Genomic DNA, 26,521 nt, shown 5'->3' with positions numbered 1-26,521 from the left:
ATCATTCTTTTACAGATGAAGAATCTGTGCCTCAAAAGGTGAGTGCTCAAGCGGGCTTGCAGAGTCTTGATAGGATTAGCCCAAATTACTGCAGAGCCCCTCAGTTTGATGTCATATCATTTTTATCATATTCATCAGGTGTTTTTTCTTCATTCCTCTGAGATGCCCTTAGAGAAATGAATTGGGCTGTGCTTCAGAGCTGCCTGAGTTCTCCGAGGCAGAACATGCTGAAGGGCCCATTGGTGATTCTGTTGAAAGGTTAATGACATAGCTTTTATGACAATTTTTGAGCTCTTTCCTCTATTAGAAGTCATGAGACCTGGTACTTGGTTGTTATTTTTTTAGATTACTATTTTTTTTTCATTTTCCCTTTATAAGTTGGGTTAAAGGGTGATGCTTTAAGGCTTAAAAGGTCCAACTGTTTCCTTAAGATCGGTTGCCATCTTTAATATAACATCACTAACGCCCCAAAACCTGAATACCTTCAAATCAGAGCTGTAGAGCTAAACCTGGGGGGAGTGTATGTGGAGGGAAGAGGGGGTCTCTAATGTTTCCACACACAAAAAAAAATGTTGAATAAAGATAATTAACATTCAAATTCCATCACACATTTTAAAACAGCCTACTGTGAGTCTGAGGATGGGGAATGGTGCTCCCTTGTGCTCCCCACTGAGTGTAGTTAAAATCCTTGCTCACCTAACAAGCTCCAAGGGTGCCTTCACTGGCCAACTCCTCCACTTAAATCATAAATGGTACATCAGGAGTAGCTCCTAGTTTCAGGATATAAGGCAGAATCACAGAATCTCAGCACTCTGAAGTCATTTAGTTAAACCAATAGAATTTCTTCTAAAATATACCATAGGTAGGGGCATCTAGGTGGTGCAGTGGATAGAGCACCAGCCCTGAAGTCAGGAGGACTTGAGTTCAAATCTAGCTTAACACTTCCTAGCTGTGTGACCCTGGGCAAGTCACTTAACCCCAATTGCCTCAGCAAATATATCTATATCTATATCTATCTATCTATATCTATACCATATGCAATATTCAATTATCTAAATAAATCACTTTGCAAATCTAAAAGTGCTACATAAATGTGGACTAATATTAGGGAATAGAGACTAGCCCCATGATTCTATTGGAATTTCTGGAGGGAGAAATTCCCTTTCCCAGAGCAGATCTTTCCCTGCTCCACATTTATAGTCTTAGAAAGTCACCTTGGACACTGTTGGGTGAGTGATTTACACAGTTCACACTATCAGAATATGTCTGAGATAGGACTTGAATCCACATTGCTCCAGCTTTTAGGCCTGCTCTCTTTCCACTAGTTTTTACTGCCTTCCTCTGACTAGTTATTATTAAGACATGGCCAGCCAAATTTTCCTTGAAAATCTCCAGTTGGGGCTAACCTGCACTACAAAGATAGTCCATGTCATTTTGGAACAGATCAGACTATAAGGTAAATTTTCCTTATGTTTAACCAAAATTTACTGCCTGGCTACACCTTCTTCCCATTGTCCTATTCATGTTTTGTCTTGTAGGACCAAACAGGATATGTAGAATACCTTCTTCGTCATATTCAGTCCTGTCTGACTCTTTGAGACCCAATGTGGGCTTTTTAAAAATAGAAATACTGGAGTGGTCTGCCTTTTTCTTCTCTAGCTCATTTTTACAGATGAGGAAACTGAGGCAAACAGGGTGAAGTGACTTATCCAGAGTCACACAGCTAATGTCTGAGGCTGTATTTGAACTCAGGAAGATGGATAAGTCTTCCTGACTCCAGATGTGGTGTTCTGTGCACTATGGTGCTCCCATCTCTAGCACCAGATCATTATCAAGTTCTTACCTTTTTAGTCCTCCCTTCTCCAGGCTAAAGTTTCCAAGTGCTTTCAACCATCCTTCATATAATAAGGACTTAAGGCCTTTCACAATGTTGGTTGCCCTTCTCTGAATGATGCTCCAGGCTGAACACAGTAATCTAGATAGAATCTGAATAATATGCAGGTCAATGAGACTAGGGTCCCATCAGGACCAGGTACTATGTGGCCATATAGCACAGGGCTCAGTCTGGAGGCAGAAAAAAGGATATGGGGAGAGAAAAGTAATGGGGGGGGGGGGAAACCTTTTCTATAAAATCTCTTGCAAGCCTAAAATGTTATAATTCTATGATAACATTCATTAACCAGCTCTGGAAAAGCCATGACATTTACCTGTGCTGCAGGTGACTTGTTTGCTGACTCAATCAAAAGTATTTGTATTTATAAAGCGCCCACTGAGTGTCAGGTACTGTGCTAGAAGTTACAAAGACCAAAGGAAAGCAATTCCCTCCCTTGAGGAATGTGGGGGGGGGATATGGGCATATATAAGTCCATAATAAACAAATGAATAAATGCAGTAAATAAATAAGTATAAGATAATTGAGCAGCTGGGGATTGGGAGCATCAAGGGAGGTTTCAAGAAGAAGCTGAGTCTTAAAGGAAAGAAGATATTTTAAGAGGCAGAGGCCAGGAGAGAATGGGGGACAGCATATACCAAGGCACCATGATGGGAGATGGAATGTTGTCAGTGATGGAAAGCAGGTGCCTTTGCAGGAAGGGTGACTTGCAGTCTAAGTGAAGAGCCTTAAAGGCCAACTAGAGCAGTCTGTGTTTGGCCGTGGGTGAAGTAGGGAGCCAAGGAAGTTTATTGAGCCGTAGAATGACATGGTCAGATTTGTGTTTTAGGAAAATCCCTTTGGTAGCTTTCTGAGGATTGAAGAGGGGAGAGATTTGATGCTTGGAGGTCAGTTAGAAAGGCACTGCATTAATCCAAGTGATGGGTGATAATGTCTTAACTAAAAAGGTGTCTGTGCAAGGCAGGAGAAGGGAAGGGCTGTTTTGGAGGAAGAAATGTAAAAGGACTTGGGCATATGGGGAGAACAACAGGAAGGAGGCAAGTATGATGATGAGGTTGTGAACCTGGGGGACTGAGAGGGTGGTGACACTCTGGAAAAAATAGGGAAGATGGGAAGAGGGGAGGGTTTGTAGGGAAAGAATGTGTTCTGTTGAGTGTAAAATACCTATGGGGCATCCCAGTTAGACATGGACTAGGCAGGCAATGATGTGAGACTGGCCCTTAGGAGAAGAATAGGGATGGAGCCTAGTTTGTCAAGGGAGCTAAAATAAAAGCAAAACAAGTCCTCTTCCTTTCCTTTCCTTCCTTCCTTCCTTCCTTCCTTCCTTCCTTCCTTCCTTCCTTCCTTCCTTCCTTCCTTCCTTCCTTCCTTCCTTCCTTCCTTCCTTCCTTCCTTCCTTCCTCTCTCTTTATTCCTCCTTTCCCCCTTCCTCCTTCTTTCTCTCTTCTTTGTTCCTTTCACTTTTTTCTCCTTCCTTCTTTCTCTCTTCCATTCTTCATTTTCCTTTCCTTTCCTTTCCTTCTTCCCTTCTTTCTCTCTTTTTTGTTCCTTCCTTCCCTCCTTTTTTCCCCTCAGTGTTTTCTTTCTTTTTCTTCCTTCCTTTCTTTTTTTCTGTCTTTCTCTCTCTTTTTCTCTCTTTGTCTCTCTCTCCTTTCCCTCTCCCTCCCTTCCTTCTTTCTTTCCTTCCTCTTGCACTAAAATGGTACAACTATTGCCAGCAAATATTTTGAGGGCTCTGATTCTGAGGGTTGAAACAAAAGGGCAAGGTGAGGTCCACTCTGGCATGCTCCCAGTGAAAGCTACATTTTTCATTCATATTTGAAGGCCCCGTTCCAGTTAAAGGAATGTTCAACAGCAATAGCACATTAATTACAGGAAAATATTCTTTTCCTTTCAAAGAACTGTAGATGAGATGGGCAAGAAGTGAGGAAAATGACAACAGGAAAAAAAGGATCCAGCCAAACTCAGAAACATGACACAGCTTCCTTGTGGTCCCAGACTATCTCCTAATGATATGAATAACAATTTTTATTTATATAGGATTTTGGTGTGTACAAAGCACTTAATTTGCAAGAACCCTGAAAGTGAAATTGAAATGATCATTTCCATTTTACAGATGACAAAATTGAAGTTAAAGGACTTATCCACAGTTGCCCAACTAAGAAAGAGGTAAAGGGAGGAACAAAGCCAGGCTTCTTCAGACCCCATATCCAGCCTTTTCTCTACTATACTATATACCATCTTTATATTGACATTCAAGAAAGAATACTTAAATTGAAAAAAAAAATTTCACTTTTAATCAAGATAATTTTCTCGGACATGAGAGAGATACAGACAAGGAAAGAATGCTTTGAATTTTATTCTCCGTGGGTGGAGAATAACTTTAGTCTCACTCATGTTATCCTTCACAACCCTTAATGAATTGTTAGCCACTAAAAAGTTCAAAGTAAGTCTTGTTTACTAAAAGCAAATTATAGGTTAGTCACATTTATCCCAGTTTTCTTTTCTATCTACTGTGAAATAAATAGACATATAAGATGGAAGCAGCTAGGTAGCACAGTGGATAGAGTGTCAGAACTAAACTTGGGAAGACCTGAACTCAAATCTGGCTACAGAAACTTATTAGCTATGTGCACTTGGGTAAATCAATCAACCAATTTATTTTTTTTATTTATATATTTTTGACAGTATATATGCATGAGTAATTTTTTTATAACATTATCCCTTATAATCATTTTTCCAAGTTATCCCCTCCCTCCATCTACTCCCTCCCCTTGATGACAGGCAATCCCATACATTTTACATGTGTTACAATATAATCTAGATACAATATATGTGTGTAAGTACCATTTTCTTGTTGCACATTAATTATTAGCTTCCGAAGGTATAAGTAACCTGGGTAGATAGACAGTAGTGCTAACAATTTACATTCACCTCCCAGTGTTCCTTCTCTGGTTGTAGTTGTTTCTGTCCATCATTGATCAGCTGGAAGTGAGTTGGATCTTCTTTATGTTGAAGATTTCCACTTCCATCAGAATACATTTTCATACAACATTGAAGTGTACAGCGATCTTCTGGTTCTGCTCATTTCACTCAGCATCAGTTGTCAATCAACCAATTTAAAAATCGCTTTCCAATTTCATCCACATCCAGAGAGAGAATTATTCAGACTGTGTATCAAAGCATGGTATTTTCACCTTATATTGTTGTTGTTTGCTTGTTTTTCTTTCTTTCTTGTGTTTTCCCCTTTTAATCTGATTTTTCTTGCACAGTATGATGAATAGAGAAACATGTTTAGAAAAATTGCATAAATTTAACCTATATCAAATGACTTGCTGTTTTGGGGGAGGAGAGAGAAAAATTTGGAACACTAGTTTTTGCAAAGTTGAATGTTGAAAACTATCATGTATGTGGAAAGGTAAAATAGATTGAAAATAAAAATTACTTTCCATATATATATATTTAATTTTTGCCGAGGATCACACAGCTAGTAAGTATCTGAGGTTGGATTTGAACTCTGACTCCAAGCCTTTTGCTCTATCCACTGCATCACTGAGCTGTCTCTGTGGTAGCTAATGGTATTAGTATTATATAGTAGATATTAATAAATGTTCTGCTCAACCCCATGTTAGAACTAGGACTACAAAAAAAATCCCAAAATTAAATAGCCTCCATCTTCAAGAACCCTCTATTTTGGCGGTGACAGCCCTATAAATGTGCACAGGTAAGTCCATAAAAGGTCTTCTCTTTCTATTACATTATAAAAACAATTCACATTTGCATCATGCTTTAGGGATCGTGGCACTGTAGGATCAAAGCTAGAAGGAAACTTTCAGGAAGTTTTCAGCTCCATTTCCTTTATTACAGCTGACCAGAGCAGCTAAGTGATTCACCTAACATCACACAGCAGAGGCAGCCTCCCAACCAAGATTCCTTGACTCCAGAGCCAGGCTTTTCCCACCACAACCATGGAGGAAATGTAATAAGATAGCAGTGTCCCCATTTTTCAGAGGAGGAAACTGGGAATCAGAAAGGCAGAGTGATTTTGTCTAGGGACACATTTCCAGTAAGTGTTGGAGTCTGTTCCAAACTCCAAGTTTCTCCTGATCTTAAATCCTGAGGGTTTCCCAGAGCTGCCCTGAGTTGGAGAGAGAGAGAGGAAATGCAACAGAGCTGTTATTATTTGAAAGTTATTAATAAAAATACATTTCAAGGCCAGGGTATGATTGCTAAACTCAAATTTGAACAATTTAATTGTTCATTGAAAGGAACCGCAATCCTCTCGCTGGGGATTTCTCTCTTAGAGCCACTATGTGTGAAATTGAAATCTAAAGATATCACTCCAAATATTCATCTTCTCCAGGGAAGTTTTCCCCCAAGAGTTGTGTAAGATAAGGAGGTAGCCCAAACTTTGTCTCTCTCTGTCTCTCTGTGTGTGTCTCTGTCTCTCTCTTTGTCTCTCTGTTTCTGTCACTCTGTCTCTCTTTGTCTCTCTCTGTGTTTCTGTGGGTGTGTGTCTCTCTTTGTCTCTGTATGTCTTTCTCTTCCCCCCCCCCCTCTCCTTTTCTCTCTTTCTCTCTATCAGTATATCCCTTTCTGTCTCTCTCTGGGCCTCTATTTTTCTTTATCTTTTTATCTCTCTGTGTCTGTATTTCTATCTCTGAGTCTCTACCTCTCTCTGTCTTTTTATCTCTTTGTCTTTCTGTTTTTCTGTCTCCCTCCCTCTCCCTTCCATCTGTCTCTGTCTTTTTATCCTTCTTTATGTCTGTCTTCTGTCTGTCTCGGTGTCTCTCTACTTCTTTCTGTGCCTCTTTGGGTCTCTGTCTCTCTCTGTTTTTCTATCTATCTCTACACTTCTGTCTCTCTCTCTATGTCTCTGTTTTTCTCTATTTCTGTCCAAGTCTCTATCTCTGTGTCTCTGTCTTTCCATTTCTCTGTTTATCTGTCTCCCTCCCTCCTTTCTCTTTCTCTGTCTCTCTCTGTGTTTTTCTCTCTCTCTCTCTGTTTCTCTCTCTCTCTCTCTCTGTTTCTCTCTCTCTCTCTCTCTGTTTCTCTCTCTCTGTTTCTCTCTCTCTCTCTCTCTCTCTCTCTCTCTCTCTCTCTCTCTCTCTCTCTCTCTCTGTGTGTGTGTGTGTGTGTGTGTGTGTGTGTGTGTGTGTTCGTCTCTCTGTCTCTGCCTTTCCTTGCACACGTAGATTACAACAGAAAGCATACTGGTAAAAAGCAAACTTTAAGGCGGAAAAAAGTTGGTCATGATGTTCCCATCTGGAAGATCTTACGTTCTGGAATCCAAAGATCTATTTATTTTCATGACTGATACTTGCCCCAGTTCAGAATTAGAGCATGTAAACCAATAACAAGCTTGTTATCAGACTTAATTAAAGCAAAGAAATGCAAACATACTCTCTTGTCCTTAGAGATAATAAACATTAATATGTTATTGTAAAATTCTTCTTTTAAAAAATCCTTAGCTTATTCATGAGTTTTTTAAAGGATTTATTTTCTTAAGGAAATTGTGAAAGCCTTTATTTTAATCCTCACTTCACTTTGAAATTGACTTCCCAATCTCTCCAATCCTCTGAATTATAAAACAGTTAGGACCTGGACCCCTGTGAATTTTATTCTCCTTTTATTCTCCTTCCTGATTGTGCAGTGATTATGTATGACATTAAATATTTATCACATAATTCAGGCTGCCTGAGAAAGTCTGGGAGGCTTTCCCATTAAAAGGAAGTGTCTGGGCACAAGAATGTCTTTTTATATTAATAACTTAAAATATATAGTGAAGGGTGTGGACACAAAGTGGCTCCTTTGGCTGCCTCCTGACTCCAGAAAAATACTTTTAGTTCATATTGTCAGGGACTCAGTTCTTAAAGGAAGAAGGTCAGAGGATCATAGGAGGAATAAAAACATGCAATGTAGTCCAGGGATTAGTCTTGACCTTGTAATGGGCTTTGGCCTTGGGACTCACAGCTCTGAAGGTATAAACATTTGATTCCTATGTCTCATAACTAGTGGAATTGACTTTGGAATTGATTTATGGTCAATTCTATGACCATAGGGTCAGTAAGCATTTATTAAGTACCTACTGTGTGCCAGGCACTGTGCTAACTACTAGGGTCAGAAAGAAAGCAAAAGAGTTAAGTTTAAAAAGTTTGTTTGCAAACAAATATGTACCAACAAGTTAAATACAAGATAATGAATTTTTTCACTTTCTTTTTAAATTCTCTGTTATAAGGTCTGGCTTAGAGGATAAAAGAATAATGAGAGGTGTATACAGAAATAAAAGTCATTTTAAAACAAAAAATATGAGAAGAATTATTTTTAAAAGAACAGCAAATTCTTCCCTGAATTTCTATTCTCGTAGAAAATGGATGTGGATTGGAATGACATGGGATTTATAAGAACATCTGGCCTTGAAATCTAGCTCTAGACCTCAATTTCCTAATCTGTAAATTGGTGAAATTGGCTTAACTAGGTCCGTTTAAATTTACTATTCTGTCAGTAATCATGAATTTAGGACTGGAAGGAGCTAGGCATCTCCAGCACGATTTCTGACATGGGAGCATAGAATGCATTTAGTCCATTTTACAGATGAACAAACTGAAGCCCAAGAATAAGGAGCTTCTTCTCTGATGTTAGTGAATAGCAGAGCCCTCATTCTGCACTTTAAGCCCCACTGCTTTTAAAAAGTTTATAAATGCTTTTTAATGAGTCTATTTCTAAGGCAATTTGAGTTCAGTGGGAATGAAGTATTTGGTAAATACGAATCCCCTTGCCCTGCCTTTCCTATTTCTACTTTTGAAGGTGAAGTGAAATAACCAGAAAATCAAAACATCTCATTTGGCTTCTTCCCGATGCCTGGGGGGAAGGGCAAAGAATCTTCCTGTTATTACTTATCATTAATTCAGGGAGGTATATTTGCACAGTTATTTACTGGCTATTTATAAGTGAACAAATTTAACCACTAGACCGGTTTAGCATTTTCAAGCAGGAGACAGGGACTAGGAGCATGGGGCTCTGAGGAGACATCCCTTCTCCCCTCATCTCAGTTGGATAGTGGTCCCCAGCAGCTGCCCATCCCCAATACCTGAACAAAGTCTCCTTTCCATCCCTAATCCCATCCCATTCCCTTCCTGTGATCTGTACTTCTTATAAATAAGCTTTACAGACTAGAAATTATGCTATAGATTTTAGTGCCAAAGGGAGAAGGAGCTGCAGAACTCAATTAACCTAAGTCTCTCATTTGGCAAATGACTAAACTGAGACACATGTCCAGAGTCACATAAATTGGAAAGGTCAAAACCAAGATTTGAACCCAGAGCCTCCAGCTCCAAAGCCCATCCCCATCACTGTCTCTCCCATCACTTGGGGTACCATGATAACAATTCACATTAATATAAAGTTTTTGTTTAAAATGTAGCTTCCTCACAAGATCCTTCCAGGTCAAGGGAAAGGAAAAAGAAATCAGTTGCCCAGTCTTAGAAGGGGAATTTTATCAATTTTTCAGTCCAGCTCCTTGATCCGATCCAATTCAATATTACATTTATTAAGCTCCTACTTTGCTCAAAGTCAAACATTTATTAAGCTCCTACTTTGCTCAAAGTATCAAGCATTTATTAAACTCCTACTTTGCTCAAATTATCAAGCATTTATTAAACTCCTACTTTGCTCAAATTATCAAACATTTATTAAGCTCCTATTTTACTCAAAGTATCAAGCATTTATTAAACTCCTACTTTGCTCAAATTATCAAACATTTATTAAGCTCCTACTTTGCTCAAATTATCAAGCATTTATTAAGCTCCTATTTTGCTCAAAGTGTCAAACATTTATTAACACTTTATTTTCAATAAAGGCCTTAATGATACAAAGACAAAAAGTCTTTGGGAGGCCCAGCCTTCAAAGAGCTCCCGTGGGACCTGTACTCACATATATAAATATGACCTTATTTGAGGAGGCACAGAATAGGGCAGTTAGGTGGTGCACCAGATAGACTGCCTGACCTGGAGTCAGGAAGATGAGTTCAAACCCGACCTCAGACCACCTACTGTGCCATCCAGGACAAGTCATAGTCCTTTTAGCCTCAGTTTTCTGAACAGCTATAAAATGAGCTGGACCAGTTAAGTTTCTTGACCTGAGAAGTAACATGGTGAGACTTGTGTTTTAGAAAGATTATTATGGAAAATGGATAGGAGAGGGAAAAGACCATTCAGGAGGCTCTTGTATTTTAGAGATCAGAGGGTCATAAATCTTGACCTGAAATCCAATTCAAGTCCAGATCATTTTGTACTAGAGGAAAATGGAGTTCAGGAAAATGATTACACCAAGGGAGAATTTGGTCCTGAGTCTTCCAGACCCAGGCTATTGCCCTATCCATAGAAACATCCCTGCAGACCACATATTGACTAAGAAAAGCACAAATTAACATCATCCAGGCCGGGTGCTATTTATTTCTTTGGGTTGGTTAAACATCTCCCAGCTAGATTTTAATCTATTTCGAGCTTCTGGATCGTTTGACTTGCCTTCTCCCCTAGGTAGACATCTCGCCTTCTCCCACCTCCGCGCCTTTGATTGATGGTCCCCGCCAAGACTTTGCATGTCTCACTGCCTCAGCGGGTCCCATCGATGTTACTTCATTTGTAACTTTGAGGGAACCCCTCCATCTCTCTGTGGGACTGAGGACAGACCGTCCCTGGGGTCCCTCGCCAGTCCAAATCTGGGGTGCGGAGCGGTCCCGCTGGTGCACGTGGTTAGTTTACATTTCCTTGTCCGGGCCAAGCCTGTTTCCTTTCAGCCTCAGTTGAGAAAAGGGGAGGCGGGGTCGGTGAAGACAATTCCCCAGGGATAATTTTGAGGGGGTCCAGGCCACCTCTGCCCCGGAGGGGAGCGCAATGCAGCCAGCCCCCCAGCCCCGGCATGGGCCCCTTTAAGAAGCCAAGTCAGTCGCGCTGCCGCCGCTGTTTGAATTGCTAATCCCCCAGGAGCCCAGTTTTTTTTTTTTTTTTTTTTTAAAGGGAAAAAGGAAAAGAAAAGAAATAAAACGGGCAGCTGTCTCTTTAAATGTGATTTCCTTCCATTGTATTTGAATCGTGATCAGGAAAAAGGAAATGAAACCAGAGACAGAGGGAGGCTGAGCAAAAAATAGACATTTCAGAGAGAGGGGGGAGACGCGCACACCCCCTCGGCCCGCCCCCTCTCTCCTCCCTTCCTCCTCCTCCTCCTCCTCCCTCCAGCCCGCCCCATCACACACGCGCGCTCCGAGAGCCCGAACCAAGGTGTGCGGGGACTCCGGGCACAGGTTCGCGGCGGGGACGGGGACGGGAGCGGGAGCCGCAGCAGGGACGGAGGGAGCGCGAGCCCGGAGCCGCAGCCGCAGCAGCCCGAGCCGGGAGCGACAGGCGCAGCGAGGCGCCCCGGGATGGAGGGCTAAGTCCCGGAGCCGAGCCGAGCGGAGCTGCGCGGGGGCCCCGGCGGGCAGGCAGGCGGAGCGAGCCCCTCACCCCGTCCCATCCCGGCCCGGCCCCGCACCCAGCCTGACCTCCCCCGCCCCGCTCCCCGGGGGATTCGCCCGCGCTCGCTCTCTTTCCCTGCGCTGCGAGGGAGCCCGTGAATGTCATTGAGGGCGGAGGGGAGAGTCAGCCGGTGAGCAGCCTCCGCGCCGCGGTTGCCCGAGGTGGGGCAGCGGGAGGAGGAGGACCAGGACCGGGACCCGAGGGGGTGCCGAGCCGCCCGCCCGGCCCTGCGCGACAAAGGAGCCCCCCGTCCCCACCCCCACAGCGCGCCACCCCCTTCGCCAATGTCCTCGGCCATCGAGAGGAAGAGCCTGGACCCGTCCGAGTAAGTGGCCGCTCCATCCTCCAGCCTTCGAGCGGTCCGGAGGGTGGGGGTGGGGGGCGCCGGCGTGGATGGAGACGCTGAGCCCGGGACCTCTCGTACCCCGCGGGGACGGGAGAAGGATCCCGGAGGGGCTCCCGGTGAGCGCCCGCGAGCACTTGGCCTCCCAATGGGCTCGCTCCCCTTTCCCGGGACTCCCAGCCCCCCAGTGGGGAGGGCCGGGGTCCCACTCGCTTGGGTGGCCTTGGCCCCACGGGAATGGGAACCCCCAGCGGAATGGATGGGTCTCCCTCGGCGGGGCGGGGTGAGAGTGGGGAGAGGGGCTGAGGGTTCCGCTGCCCCACGCCGGGCTCCGTCCGAGCCGAGCCGAAGGTCAAGAACCGACCGATGCTAAACTTGTGCTCGCTCCGGGCGCGGGGAGTGCCGGGCAAACTTTGAGCTGAGCTCAGCCGGGCTCGGCGTGCAGGTGGAAGGGGGCACGGAGGCTCCGGGAGCTGGGGAACGGCCGCCTCCCTTTCCCCTTTCCTGCACCCCTCCTCTTTCTCCCTCCCTGGAAAGGGTGCTCCCGATTGGGTCCAAAGCTTGCTCCTCTCTTCCCCCGCTTCAGGAGGAAGGGGCCGCTTCCAGAGGCGAGAATGGGGTTAGAAATCCCTCTGGGCTCTCCAGAAAGCCAGAGGCTAATAGGCTATCTCTGACGCCTACAGGCTCCCAGAGGTCAGAGGTGTCTTAAAACACTGGGGTGTCTTCAAGGCTTCTGCTTTAAACATTGGGCTTTTGGGGGGGAGGGGAGATAAGGGAGCATCGGGGTGATCTGTGCGAGAGGGGACTGATTAAAAACTGCATTAGCTGTCAGCTTTGGAGACTTTTTTTTTTTAAGTCCCTTGAAGCCCACCCAGGCTAATCTGTTGAGAGGATTCCTTACACATCACTGAAGGGGTTAGTAAATGGGCGAGCCACTGGTGCTTTCTGAAAGCTTTTGTTTTCCTTTTTCATTTCTCGGAGCTCTTTGAAAAAAATTGGACTTTCCTGCCTGAAGTATTTCCCTCTTCAGTATTCATCCGCATTGTTTGTTTACCTGGGCCCTGCCCAGAGATGAGGAGCTAAAAAGCCCATTGCCAGTCTCCTAAAACACCGGAAGGCCTCCTAATAACATAAGAGTATAAATATCACAAGGGCAGTTTTGCAGATCAGGACCCCCAGTTCCAAAGAGGGTTGTGAGCGTTTTCTTCCAATAAGTGCCCCTGGAGGGGGTGGGTAGGGATGGGGGATAAATCTATACTTAGAAATAGAAATTAGGTCTCCTTGATGCATGTAACGGATTGTTGACTCTTAGGAAAATCGCAAAGTACATCTTGGCCCAAGAAAACCCTGCACTTGGGTTTTTTTCCTTGCCCTGATCAATTCAAACATGTATCAAGTCCCTGCTGGGTGCAAAAGACCATAAAGAAAGATTGCCGAGCAGAATATTGTAGGTTTGTTAATTGACACCTGATGTCATTGAGGTCAGTAAGCCCTTCGTTCATTAGCTCTTTTATTAGCCGATAAATCGAGAGGGATCAGTTTTCTCAAGGATAAATATTAGATATTTGTTCTTTGGAAACTTTGTGCTCCAGACAAAGATTGAAAACCTGACACCTTCATTATGGTATAAATGTTGCTGACTGACTAATTCCATTCCCTGGGTCATCTCCCCCCCCAACTCCCAAAAGGGCAGTCCAAGTCAACACAGGCGTCCTGGGTGGCATTGAGCAGAATTTTAAAAAGCAAACAAGTTGAAAATCTCAAGAAATGATCCAAGAAATCCAGGTTAGGTTTGTGAGCTAGAAAAGGGGCCGGTAGCCATAATTGGCCACTTGCTGTGTAGAAGCCTGAAAACACTCTGGGAGCATTTAAAATATTCATTTGGGGGTGCTCCCACTTAGTCATTGCCTTGGAATTCTCGCTAAACAGAACTCTGACTGTGGATAATGAGCTATTATAACACCAATTACAGTAAGAACTCTGTGAGATAGATGGTGGGATAATATCTCATCCTGTCCGAGGCTATCTTATCTCAGGCCATCTTAATACTTGCTTTTGCTTAACATTTGAAAATGTAGACCACTTTCTGCTGAGATATTTAACTCCATACTTACAGGAGATTGGGTCATTTGTGGCAACTTCCCCATGCTGCAGATAGATAAAAGCCTTCTCAGCTTGCTTGAGCTGGGACAATTAATTACAAGTAAGCTTCTGAAAGGCAGAGGCAGTTTTTCCTATCCTAGTCTGTATCCCTAACTCACAATGTACACTGCTGTACATTTTTTCCTTGATTTTTATTTTTAATTTATTTTATTTTTTCTTCTCAGATTTAGGATTTCCTTTCCATAAAGAATTCCCAGTGGTGAAAATCCCTCTCTTACAGCAAAGGGGCACCTGCTTTCTAGTTTATATTTCTAGAGTCTTCCAAGAACCCTGAAAGTTACTTGCCTAGGGTCATACAACCAGTACCTACGGGCCAGAAGCTGGACAGTCTGAACCCAGGTCTTCCTGACTTTATCCATTAAGCCAGGCTTCTTTGGACTTAATAGACATTTAATAAATGTGAAGGGTTCAGGGGTGGTTTTTTTTTGGGGGGGGGAAGCATTATTTTTCCTTCCCTCTCTTCCTCTCCCCATCTTTCCTTAATGCTTTCAAATTTTTACTATTCTGGGTGGACTGCTCAAGAGGTTGGCATTTAATATATGGCATAATAACCATGAGATCTCCTGTCCATTCTTCCATCCACTGGCCCCTACTGCCTCTCTGTAAGCAATCTAAAGGCAATTCCATTTTCATTCCAGTCAGTTGGCATCAGCTGAGCATGAATTCTTCTCTTTCAAAGTTGATTGGGTGACAGTATCATCCTCAGCCATTCAGAGAGACAGGTTTAAAAGGTGTCACATACATCTTGGAAGCCCCCCTCTCCCTTAAAAGGAAGAAGTGAGAGGAGATTCTGTGTTGATGGCTGCAAAAATCAATCAGCAAACATTTATTAAATGTCTATTATTGCCAGGCACTGTGCTAAGTACTGGAGACATCTGGATGAAAACATCTGGAATATTAATAACTTCTTCAGGAAAGGGGAAGTAAAAAGCCCTCATGCTAAATTACTATTATTCACCTCTGCAAAAAACAAAGAAAAACATCAGCGTTCAGCTGCCATGGCTTCTTAAAACCATTTTAAGAACTGTATTTGGTGTTTATTTTTTTTAAGTGTCTTAGGTTTCAGATTGATGTGCTTTTGTGACATTCTATGCTGTTTACAGCTGTTTAATGTAAGCATTTCACTGTATGCCGGATGGGTGCTTTCAGAGTAGTATACACTCCCGGGGACAGACATACACATGCCCCTAAACACATTTTATGCTTGGACAAACTGGGACACAGAACGGTTGGTCCACAAAACTGGGAGAGGAGAATTCACTTTGGGAATTGAGCAGTTACAAACTGAGCCTATTTTAAAAGCTTAATGGGTTTTTTAAAATGTGTTTTGGGCTCCAGAGAGGGTCCAGAGAACACTCATTAGCTGGCTAAAAAACATCTGTAAAGAGGTCATGTCAACAAGCATGTGTTTAATAGACCACGACTACTCTCTTGTCTAGTAGTACCAGCAACTCAACACTTTTTCCTAGAATAAACCAACTTTGTTCTCAAAGGTCCTTCTGGCGCATAGTAGACCCCTAATAAATACCTGTTGATTAGTTAGTAGTCTTCAATACAACATTTATGGAACACTCACTACTGGTTCAACATTATCCTAAGTCTCTAGGGATTCTAATGAAAATAAACAAAAGAAGCCCTACCTTTTCTATTTGTGAGTTGAGATGCAATAATGTTTGCAGAGCAGCAGATATAAGCTAATTTCAAGAGAGAGGTGATAATGCTTTGAAAAATGTTTGTATGGCCTTTGTAAGTTCAAATGGAGCTTGTTAAATATAGGAACCAGCATTTAATGAAGTGCCTACTATGTGCCAGAAGCTATACTAAGTGCTTTAAGTGTATACTATACTAAATGCTTTATGAATATCTCATTTGGGAAGGGGGATGGCTAAGTGGCAGTGGATGAAAGCAAGAGTAATGCAATTTTGGATATGAAAGAAGAAAGCAGCAGTTTGTTATCTCATCTCTTCCTTTCTCCATCTACCACATTATTGGGCCATTTAATTATTAAGGCATTTCCCGATTTTTACTATCTTATTACTCTATCACCTCTTTTTAGACTAATTCAATGGCTAGCGCTGGATTTGGAATTAGAGGGTCTGGGTTCCAGTCTCCTCTTTGACACTAACTAGTTGACAAGTTGACTAACTTCTTAGGTTTTCAGTTTCCTCATTTGTAATATAAGAAACTCTTGGATTAGCTCCTTTCCACTTTGATGATAGGAGTCTTGAGTGTTGTCCATTTGTACCAAACAGTGTCTATGGATGCCCTTTGTATAAAGAAGGAGAGTAAGAGGGAAGGAGGAGAGGAAAGAGGTACAGGAAAAGGAGTTGGAAAAACGTAGGGAAGCGCAGATGGTGGGCAAAATTTGAGTGCCACCAGTGTTGCCAAAGGTGCTGTTTGGTCATTTTCCCAGGGCTTGCTCTTGGTTTAATGTGTAACTCCTTCCAACTTTCCAAATTAAACACATGAAAGATTCTAGATCTCCCCTGCCAGTTTACCAAGGCCTTTTCTCTTGAATACTCCAATACTTAACACTTAAATGGATCTCATTAGTGGTGTGGTCAATCCAATGGAGGTGAGATGTATCCAGACTGCCCTATCCATTCCCATTAGACTCACTTGAAAAACACTCTTAAATCCCCGTGAATTGTCCTTGGGGAAAATTCTGCTCATCCTGGAAATGGTTCCCACATCAGGCAAATCAATCAGCCACTGCTGGTTTCAGAGGGGCAGAGCCAGTATGCTATTCACACTATGCCCAAAGGGCTATAAAACAGTGCATACCCTTTTAGCCAGCAATACCATTGCTTGGTCTGTAACCCAAAGAGATCATAAAAAGGGGGAAAGGACTCCTATGTATAAAAATATTTATAGTTTCTTTTTATGCAGAAAATTGGACTTGGAAATGGAGGAGATGCCCATCACTAGGGAAATGGTTGAACAAATCAAAGAGACTATGCAAAATTTCCTTTACAAAAATTAAATAGAGCATTTGAAATGTTTTTTACCTGACTTGATGATAATGATGTAATCATTTAGAAGATTAAGGTTACAAAAAAGAATTCTCACTCTGGATCTGCTGAAGCTTTCAGTTTGTAGGATTCCTGTTCAAATCTCACACTCAGATGTTTAGCTTAAGCCATCATTATCCTCTTTCACCATGAAATTATTATTATTCATACATAGGTAGTCACTTTCTGCTTCATTAAGGGAGTTTTATTTTTTAGTTAGCTTTTGGCTAAGCTGTTAAGAGTGCTAATTAATGACAAATAGTTCTCTATAAGTTATTATTCACCCAATTTCTTTCCATTTCTTTGAGCATATTCAAATTTTTTAAAATTAGAATTGTCTGCTCTTCCTCCATGTATGACCAGATATTTTTGGTCAATTACTGCACCAATTGGAATCCAGATATAAATTTCTTCCAGAGAATGCAAAAGTTTTGCACCTTATTGCTAGAAATAAAGAGTTTGGGTAAGTTTTGTTTTGTTTTGTTTTGTTTTTTGAACAAAGTTGAACAAATTTCATTCATCCTTTCTAGGGAACCAGTGGACGAGGTGCTGCAGATCCCACCATCTCTGCTGACATGTGGTGGCTGCCAGCAAAACATAGGGGACCGGTACTTCTTAAAGGCCATCGATCAGTACTGGCATGAGGACTGCCTCAGCTGTGACCTTTGTGGGTGCCGTCTGGGGGAAGTGGGGCGTCGTTTGTACTACAAGCTGGGCCGAAAGCTCTGCAGGAGAGACTACCTCAGGTAGGGCTCTGTGGCCTGAAAGCCAATTTTTTTCCTTTCCTCCTCCTCTTCTTCCTCTTCCTCCTCAGATTTGCCCAGTGGGCTGCCAGGACATCAGTGAATCTGTGTCTCCCAGACATCCGATAACCTGAGTTCTTTTGTGTGCTAATGATAAAGTCCAATTGTGCAATCTGATCCCCAAAGGTTAAATACAAGAAGAGGGTCAAAAATGTTTCACATTAGTGTCACAAAAGTTCCCATTGCTTGACAGAGTTCTTCCATCTGATCTTCAGAAGGACGTCAAAAGGGAAGAAGAACAATAACTTTGCAGTAACAGATATGGGTTCGAATCCCATTTCAGATACTGTAGAGCTATGGCAAATCTCTGAGCCTCAGTTTACTCATCTGAAAAATGAGTATGATAATAATTGGCACTTTCATGTCTAAAATGAGATGATATCTGTTCAGTGCTTGGTAAACCTTAAAGATCTATAGAAAAAATGTCCGTGATGGTGCTGCTATCACAAGGGAATAATATTGATATCTTAAGTATCTGAAGTACTTTCAGAGTACTTTCTATATATGTACATATATTTTTTCACTAATCTTTAGGTTTCCTTTGCAATCCTCTGCATTTTAGGGTCAGAGTTAGGTTTTTTTAGTGTATTGAAAAACAAACATTCTGAGAAGACTTTGCAGAACAGCCTCAAAGGGTCCAATGGTATCCACTCCCCAAAGATTAAAAAGCCCTGCTCCAAATGGAGGCACTTTTGGGGGTCATCCAATTCAACTTCCTCATTCTGTACTGAAGGTAAAACTCATTGGGAGGAAAATGATCCATCCAAGATCACAAAGGGTAATCTATGACAGAGCAAGGATTCACATGGGCCACCAGTCTCCAAATACAGTCTTCTTGCTATAACATCCTCCCTATTTTATGAATAGAAAAGCAAAAGCAATGAAAAGTGAACTTACCTAAGTCTCCATCATCCAGGGGGACTGGAGCTCAGGTGGTTTGGGGCCCTGATGGCCCAAAGCAGCAGGTCTCCCGGTGCTGTGGACCAGAAAGGCAATCACACATTTCTCTGATGTTTGTTGATTGCCTTACAAGTAGCAACTCTTGATGGGAGGATTCCCAGCTTTCCAGCTTACAAGCTGCTTCAGAGGAGGCTCCATGTCCTCCACTGTCAGATCTGGTCAAGAGTGTGTTGATACTGCTATCTCCCTGGGGCAGAGAACCCAAGAGAAGGCAACCATGGGTAGGCTGCCTAACCAAGGAAAACACCGTTGACATGTAGTAACCTTGGCTGCTTGAGGTTCTCAAAATATTTTCCATTTAGAAAATCGAAATAAATGTGATGGGGGAAATTGCTTATCTTTTAATCCAGAAAGTATTACATACTTCTCTTTTCAGTTCCCTGATGAAGTCCCGGTGGACTGAGGGTCAGTTATTATTTAATAGAGATCACAAAGAGACTGAATAACTGAACAACAGTGAAATGTTTCAAAGGAATACAATATGATCCGGCAAGCATTTATTTTGGAAAAACAGATTTTTATTGATCTATTTTGTTTTTATGTGGGGTATTTCAAAAGTAATAGTGCCACTTTGAAGTTTAAATAGCTTTAAAAAGGCATTGGGATTTTGGGGACTGCCTGGATTTCCCAGTATAACCTTATATTCTTCCTCTCTCAAACAACCCTTAAAAGAAAAATTAAAAAGAGGAAAAAAAACAGTGCAATAATATGAACCAATATATGAAAAAGAGCTGATATTATCTGTAATGTTCTACAACCATAGTCCTCCTTTCTGCACAGAAAACATGAGGGAAGGGGGGTTAGGGGTGGTGCCTTATTATATCTCATCTCTGGGGCCAAGCTTGGTCATTATGATTTCTCTACATTCAGCTTCCTTTTCATTCTTTCTACTGACATTGCTGAAGTCAAGGGTTCTTATCCATTTTGCATCATAGATTCCTGTGGCATTCCAGGGAAAACCATGGACTCCTCAAAATCCTGTCTCTCTGTGTCTCTCTGTGTCTGTGTCTCTCTGTCTGTCTGTCTCCTCTCTTTTCCTCCCTCCCTCCCTTCCTTTCTTCTTTCTCTTCCTTCCTCCCTCCCTTCTTTCCTTCCTCTCTTCCTTCCTTCCTTCCTCTCTTCCTTCCTCCCTTCCTCCCTCCCTCTCTTCCTTCCTTCCTTTCTTCTTTCCCTTCCTTCCTTCCTCCCTTCTTTCCTTCCTCTTTTCCTTCCTCCCTTCCTCCCTCCCTCTCTTCCTTCCTCCCTCCCTTCCTTCCTTTCTTCCTTCTTCCCTTCCCCTTCCTTCTTCCCTTCCCCCTCCTCCTTCCTTCATCCTTCCTTTCCTCCCTCTTTCCCTTCTTCCCTCCCTTCCTTTCTTTCTTCTTTCCTTGCTTCCTACCTCATTCTTCCTTCCTTCCCTTCCCTTCTCTTCCTCCCTCCTTCCTTCCCTCTCTCCTTCCTTGCTTCTTTCTTTCTTTTGTTCTTCCTTTTGAGGCAGTATAAGTTAAATAACTTGCCCAGGATCACACAACCTAATTTTAATTTTAAATTTTAAATATGTAAATTTTACTAATTTTACCTAATTTTAAATATGTAAAATAAGACAAATTATTCCAAAGAAAATCAAAAGTTAGTGAAAATAAATTTTTTTTCCCATTTAGGGAATGAAATCTGTCCATAAACCCATTGGGGTCCCAAGTTAAGAGCTGTTGGTTCTCATTACCTAGTGATGCAGAGAACAGAGTGTTAGATTTGTTGTCAAGAAGACCTTAATTTAAACTTGCCTTAGATGCTTACTACCTGGGTGACTATGAACAAATTGCTTAATTTCTCTCAGCCTTAGTTTTCCCATCTGTAAATTGTGAATAATAATATCATCTACTTCATAGTGTTTTTGTGAGGATCAATTGAAATATATATGTGTGTGTGTGTATACACACATATATATATGTATATATATATATATATATATATAATATATGGCACTTTGTAAACTTAATTGTTTCATATTATTATCATTTTATTTTCCTGGTTCTCTTTACTACACTTTGCAACAGTTCATTTAAGTTTTTCCATGGCTCTCTATATTCACTAGCAATCATTTACTAAGCTCCTACTAGGTATGTACAAAGTACTTTGGGAGGTACTTTCAAGATAAAATGAAAAATAGACTCAGCTGATAGAGATACATCCTACTGTGAGTAGGGAATCCTAAATACTCTAAAACCCACCAATTGAATCAAATAACTCAATTCAGTATCAACTTCAGCTTCACCTGATATTGAGTATCAAACTGCCTCTACTAGTAAAATAAATAACAATAATAGCTACCGTATGACCCACTCAACTCTCAGTAGTTATAGTTGTACTATAACCAAATACCACCAACGTGCCACTAAGATAGATTAAAAAAAAACCAATCAGACCTAAAAAAGTGTCTTCCAAGCTAACAACAATAGCATTACCTAAGCCTCCTTGCCAGATCACTGATGGAAATCCAAATAGAAATCATTTCCATTGGCATCCTTGATTCTGTATCTATACAATTATCTGAATCTCAAGCAATTCCTATAGAGAAAGGGGTCAGGAGGTCAAGTTCTTCCACTCCCACCCCTGGTTCTATGATTTGATATGATTCTTTAAAATAAACCCAGTGCTGTTTGTGTTACGAGCTTTCTAATTTCCATTTTGAAAAATGAGAGGAAAAACAGGCTATGAGATCACAAAGTTAATTAACTCGTGTCCCAGTGACATGAAATAATTTCTTCCCCCCCACTATTTTTCCAGGTAACATGTTAATTAACAGTGTGTTAGTGCAGGCTCTTCTAGTCATCATTTAATATTTAAATTATCATCATTAAAATGAACAACTGAGAGCTTTAAGCAGAGTCATTGCCTGACAGAGGCAAGAGAAACTATTTAATTTTCTTTCTGAGATGATAATAGAGTCATAGACTGTTAAGCTTAGGTTTTGCTTTATGGGCCCAGCAGTGGGTTTGGTTAAAGGCAGCAGTATCTAGAAAATGACAAAATGATCACTTGGGAATAGCTTTGGTCATTCTTTCCTTTGGGACAGATATTCTGAACCTGGAGAGATTTCAAAGGGCTCACGAATTTGGACAGGGGGAAAATTATATATTTATTTTTCATTAACTTCTAACTCAGATTTAGCATTAAATTAAAAAAAAAAAAACACATTAAAAGTTAAGAACGCTTGCTGCAGAGGAACCCTGTCCATGAAGCAGTGGTGATTTGCAATGATACCAGAAGAGTGCCGGCAGTATGGTACATTGGAAAGATTTTATGGCTTCCCAAATCCCTCTCAACTCTAGAACTAGCCTCTTATAAACTCTTCTTTGGGTTAAACCTTCAGTGGAATTTAAGGCAGCAATTTCAGAAATAGCTGGCTGGCATTCACTCATTCCTTGCTTTATATTTCCCCTCCTATTGAACCCAGTCCTGGGATGGGGAAAGGGTTAGGAGCTGCTGTCCCTTTTCGTACCCTCCCCCATATTTGTTTCTCATTAGTCCCTTAATAAAATATTTTGGGGTGAATGGATGAATGAAGAATGGAACTCCTGATATCAGAGAATAATTCTCATTTCAAATTTTCCAGTCCCTGCAAAAAATGATTTGATTATTATTACTTGTTGAAATCTGCCCCTAAATTTCTTGAAAAACTTTTTACTTTCCCTCAAGTTTTTGAGGCTCCAGTAGATGGGTTCAGCTGTGTCCATTGGGCCAATCTATGACTTTGGGCTGTTACTGTGACCCAAGCTAGTTCTCTTAAAATGTCCAATTTTTTTCATTAATGATGATTAACATACATATGTATTTATGTACATACACAATACATACATATATACATATGCATACAATGCCTATACCTATCCTATATATATATATTATAGTTATATGTATATATATACTTATATAACATATATTTATAATAATATTTACATATATCTATATTTATACACACATACATACATGGAAAAAGCAGAAATAGCACAGGTGAAAGGGGATAAGTATTTCACAAAATCCTACAGCTTAAGTGTCAAAAGGGCCTAACTCCTAACTGAAAAAGAATTCTCTAAATAGACCAAACACATTGTCAGCGTACCTTTATGTCAGGTCAACAAGCATTTATTAGAAGGCTTCCATGAATTGAGGCTTGAGTCATGTGCAGGGGATGAACTTCCAGGAATATTTGTTCTATAAGATGCTTTAAGAATGTTACTAAATTCTACATAATAATAAAATAATAAAATGTAGGAGGAAAAAAAGACTCTCATGAGAGATTGGCTCCAATTCTATTTTGCCTAAACAACAAGCCTCCGTTTGACTCTTTGTAACCCCGGCTCCTGGTTCTGCACTTTGGGCTTCAACAGAACCAGTTTATTCCCTCTTCCATATGACAGTCCTTCAGATATTTAAATATAGCTGGCCTTCTCCTTCAGCCCTCCTTCTCTCTCTAAGTTTTTTCTTCGGCTAGGTTAAACTTCCCCACTTCATATGGCATGAATTCAAGTCCCTTTACCATCCTGGATACCCTTTGGGCACTTTTCAGCTTATCCATGTCCTTCCTAAAATGGAGTGCCCAGAGGGACTGTGGAGCTAATTTTATTCCTGTAAGTTGAACCTCTCAACGAAGCCTTATTAAATGTCATTCAGTAAGACAGTGATGGAGTTGGGGACACAACCAAGATTGCTTGATTAAAAACTTAATATAGGTCAGGTCCCATGGCAATGAATTCCAAGGCACCTCTTGGATCTCCTCCTCTCATTGAATGCCAAATTTTAAAACTTGGGAGTATTTATTTCTTTAACCAGAATATCTTTTGCTTTACAAAGAGATTCAACACAGTGGAACAGTCCAATAGGGAGCTCCTCCAAGACCTAGAAACCTGGTCCAATGTAAGCTTCTTGAAGATGGGCAGTTTTTGTATCACCAGTGTCTTATACTATCAAGTCAAGAAGAGTCAACAAACCTTTATTAGGAGCTAACTATGTGCCAGGCGTTGTGCTAAGTGCTACAGAAAGCCAAAGAGCTCATATTCTAATGGGAGCCTTGGAGCTAGAAGGCACTGGAATGATATTGAATTGAAATTATGATTTAGATTTACAGAAGAGTTGATTTATGTACATCTTGTGAGCAGAGACTATTGTTTAACTCTGTGACCTCATTCAGGGTTTTCTTGACAAAGAAACTGGTATGGTTTGCCCTTTCTTTCTCATTTTACAGATAAGGAAACTGAAACAAATAGGATTGAGTGACCTGGCTAGGGTCACACAGCTAGTGTCTCAGACTGAATTTGAATCAATGAAGATAAATCTTGAGTCCAGACTTAGTGTTCTATTTACTGGAACATCTGGCTGCCCCTCGAGTATAGTAGGCACTTAATAAATGCTTGTTGACTTGACTGCATAGTTAGCAGGATGTGCTTGAAAGGAGCATTGGGTTCAAATCCTAACACTTCTACTTTCTGCCTTCGTAATCTTAGGTTGCTAGTTATTTAACTTATTGTTTTGGTTTTCTCATCTATAAAATGGGAGAAATATAACAGATGAACCCTGGGGTTCTTCCAGCTCCAAGTCCATATTATATAAAGTGAGGCGATTGGAATTTTGCTACATTGGCTTGAAATAAGTGATACTAACAGCAAGGGAATTTTCATCCCAGCAGAATTTGACCTGCAGATAGTATAGCTTCTTTTAAATGTCCAAGGACATGTTTCCACAGGAATTTCCTGACAAGGAAAAATAGCTCTCCCGATTCAGCTCTTTCACATCATTTAGAAAGATGATTTTCCTCCCCACACTTCTATCAAAACAAAGCTGATTAACTGATGGCAGTTCTTTCTGTTGAATTTCTTTTTATTCCTCACCAGAATTAGGTGACTCTCACATTGAATTAAGTGAGTTATGAGATGAACCAGGACCAATCTTTTCCCTGGTAAAATACAATCTTAGACAGCCTTCCACACCAACTCCCAACTAAAATTATTTCCCCCATCCACTATTCCAGATTAGAGATTTATTCCTTTGGGTTGAATATTTTTTCTCTTTTTCAAGTGGAAACACCACTGAATGGGTGATGAGGGAAATATTCATATTTCTATTGCTCTTTAAGGTTTACATTCCCTCATTTGATATAGAACAACACTGATATAAGCTCTGAGGGTGTTTGTTATTCCCATTTTACAGATAAAGAAACTAAGGCTCACATCATCTCCTAAGCATTTAAAGAAACTCTTTCCTTATTCCCAAATTCTGCCCTCTCTCCCCACTACATCAAACTGCCTCTGTCTCTCATGACCATGTTAAATCTCTTACATCTTAGAATGAAACAAGAAAACACCAATCACCTCCTAAAAGAAATCCCCAAATTAAAACTCTCAGGAACACTGGAGCCAAGTTTCAGAGCTCCCAGATGGAGGAGAAAATATTGCAAGTCGCCATCTTGGTATGAGCCAGCGTAGCAGATATTTTCCTGTAGGGTAGAGAGGTCTGGGACGGTATATGAGGATTCTCACAGATAAGAGAGTGTTAAAGTGAGAAGGAGACAAGAGGACTCCACAACAATTTCCTTAGACTCTCTAACTTTCCTATGGGTGGGGAGGGAAGGTAACCTCCATTTTTTTTTTTTTTTTTTTTTTTTTAAGAAAAAGGAAAGAACCTAGATGATTGAGCCACTCTTCTAAATGAGTTCTCCCAACCTTCTCTGAGAAGATTGTCTTAACCTGTCCCCAGACCTTTACTTACTAAGTTGTTGTTTGCCTCCTTAACGCCTTATTGTTATTTGTTTGGGACTTTTCCCTCCTTCCCACAGGCTTTTTGGCCAAGATGGCCTCTGTGCTTCCTGTGACAAGCGGATCCGGGCCTATGAGATGACCATGCGTGTGAAGGAGAAAGTGTACCACCTGGAATGTTTCAAATGTGCCGCCTGTCAGAAGCACTTTTGTGTGGGTGACAGGTATCTCCTCATCAACTCAGACATAGTATGTGAACAGGACATCTATGAATGGACTAAAATCAATGGGATGATCTAGGCAAGAGGCCAGAGTCTCTGGCCAGTGTTTTGCTGATGACACAAACCAATAGTCTCAATAGGGAGGGCATGGGGAGGGGAGGGGGGGACCGCTGAGCTATGCACTCTGGGTAAGAGGGGTGGGGTGGGGTAATTTCTTTAGGGATGGAACCATAGGCCCTTATCAGGCAGTCCAGCATAGCATCAGAGTGAGCTGCACAGGAGCAAGGAAAGCAGATTTAAACATGACAAATATGCTGACTCTTAGAGAGAATTTCTAGCAGAAGGCTATCGGTAATAACTGACATTATTAGCTGACGTGTGGGGTGGTTGGGTGGGGGGCAAATAATGATGGGCTAATGGGATCTCATACCTGCAGATAGTGAGTTATCCTTCTAAAAAGTTGTCCTGACTTTGACATTTGCAAATGAGAAAAGTGCAATTGGTTGATTTTTGTTCCTTCCCTGGGGCATTTCCAGTAACCCTGTTTCTAGATCAATGTTCTTCACGCAGGGAGAGGACAGAGAAAGAGAGAGTGACCATCCTTTTCCTTGGCCATTTTCCCAAGGCCTTAAGCTTTGGACGTATGGGAAACACGTTTGCATGTTTCAGTTTTAATCACCACACTTCCCTAAAGATAGATAAAATGCTGGTGAACCACTGTTTTTAGACACCTCTGTTCAAGGTGAAGGATTTCACAGATTGTTTCTATACAAATGTAAATCTAAGCAGAGTTGTTCAACTATTTTATTATCTTAGATTATATCAATAAAGTATTTGTTGTGTGTAGTAAAACCCTGCAGATTTAATAAAAATGACAGACTGA

At 41.3% G+C, this 26,521-nt stretch overlaps 1 protein-coding gene across 2 annotated transcripts; it reads left to right on the top strand.

The window, feature by feature from the left end:
- Positions 1–26,521, top strand: LMO2 (LIM domain only 2). Of its 2 annotated transcripts, none has more exons than XM_074272552.1 (3): positions 1–38; positions 17,454–17,669; positions 25,498–26,521. In XM_074272552.1, the coding sequence occupies exons 1-3, from the start codon at positions 16–18 to the stop codon at positions 25,715–25,717; spliced, it is 459 nt and encodes a 152-aa protein (XP_074128653.1). In that variant the 5' UTR covers positions 1–15; the 3' UTR covers positions 25,718–26,521. The 2 variants fall into 2 exon arrangements, with proteins under 2 accessions (XP_074128653.1, XP_074128652.1); XM_074272551.1 differs by lacking the exon at positions 1–38 and adding an exon at positions 11,129–11,731.

Source organism: Sminthopsis crassicaudata, chromosome 6 (assembly GCF_048593235.1).
Source record: "Sminthopsis crassicaudata isolate SCR6 chromosome 6, ASM4859323v1, whole genome shotgun sequence".
In the NCBI taxonomy this organism is placed as follows: Eukaryota; Metazoa; Chordata; class Mammalia; order Dasyuromorphia; family Dasyuridae; genus Sminthopsis; species Sminthopsis crassicaudata.
Note: the sequence above shows the minus strand (reverse complement) of the source record. Positions and strands in the feature narration are given on the sequence as shown.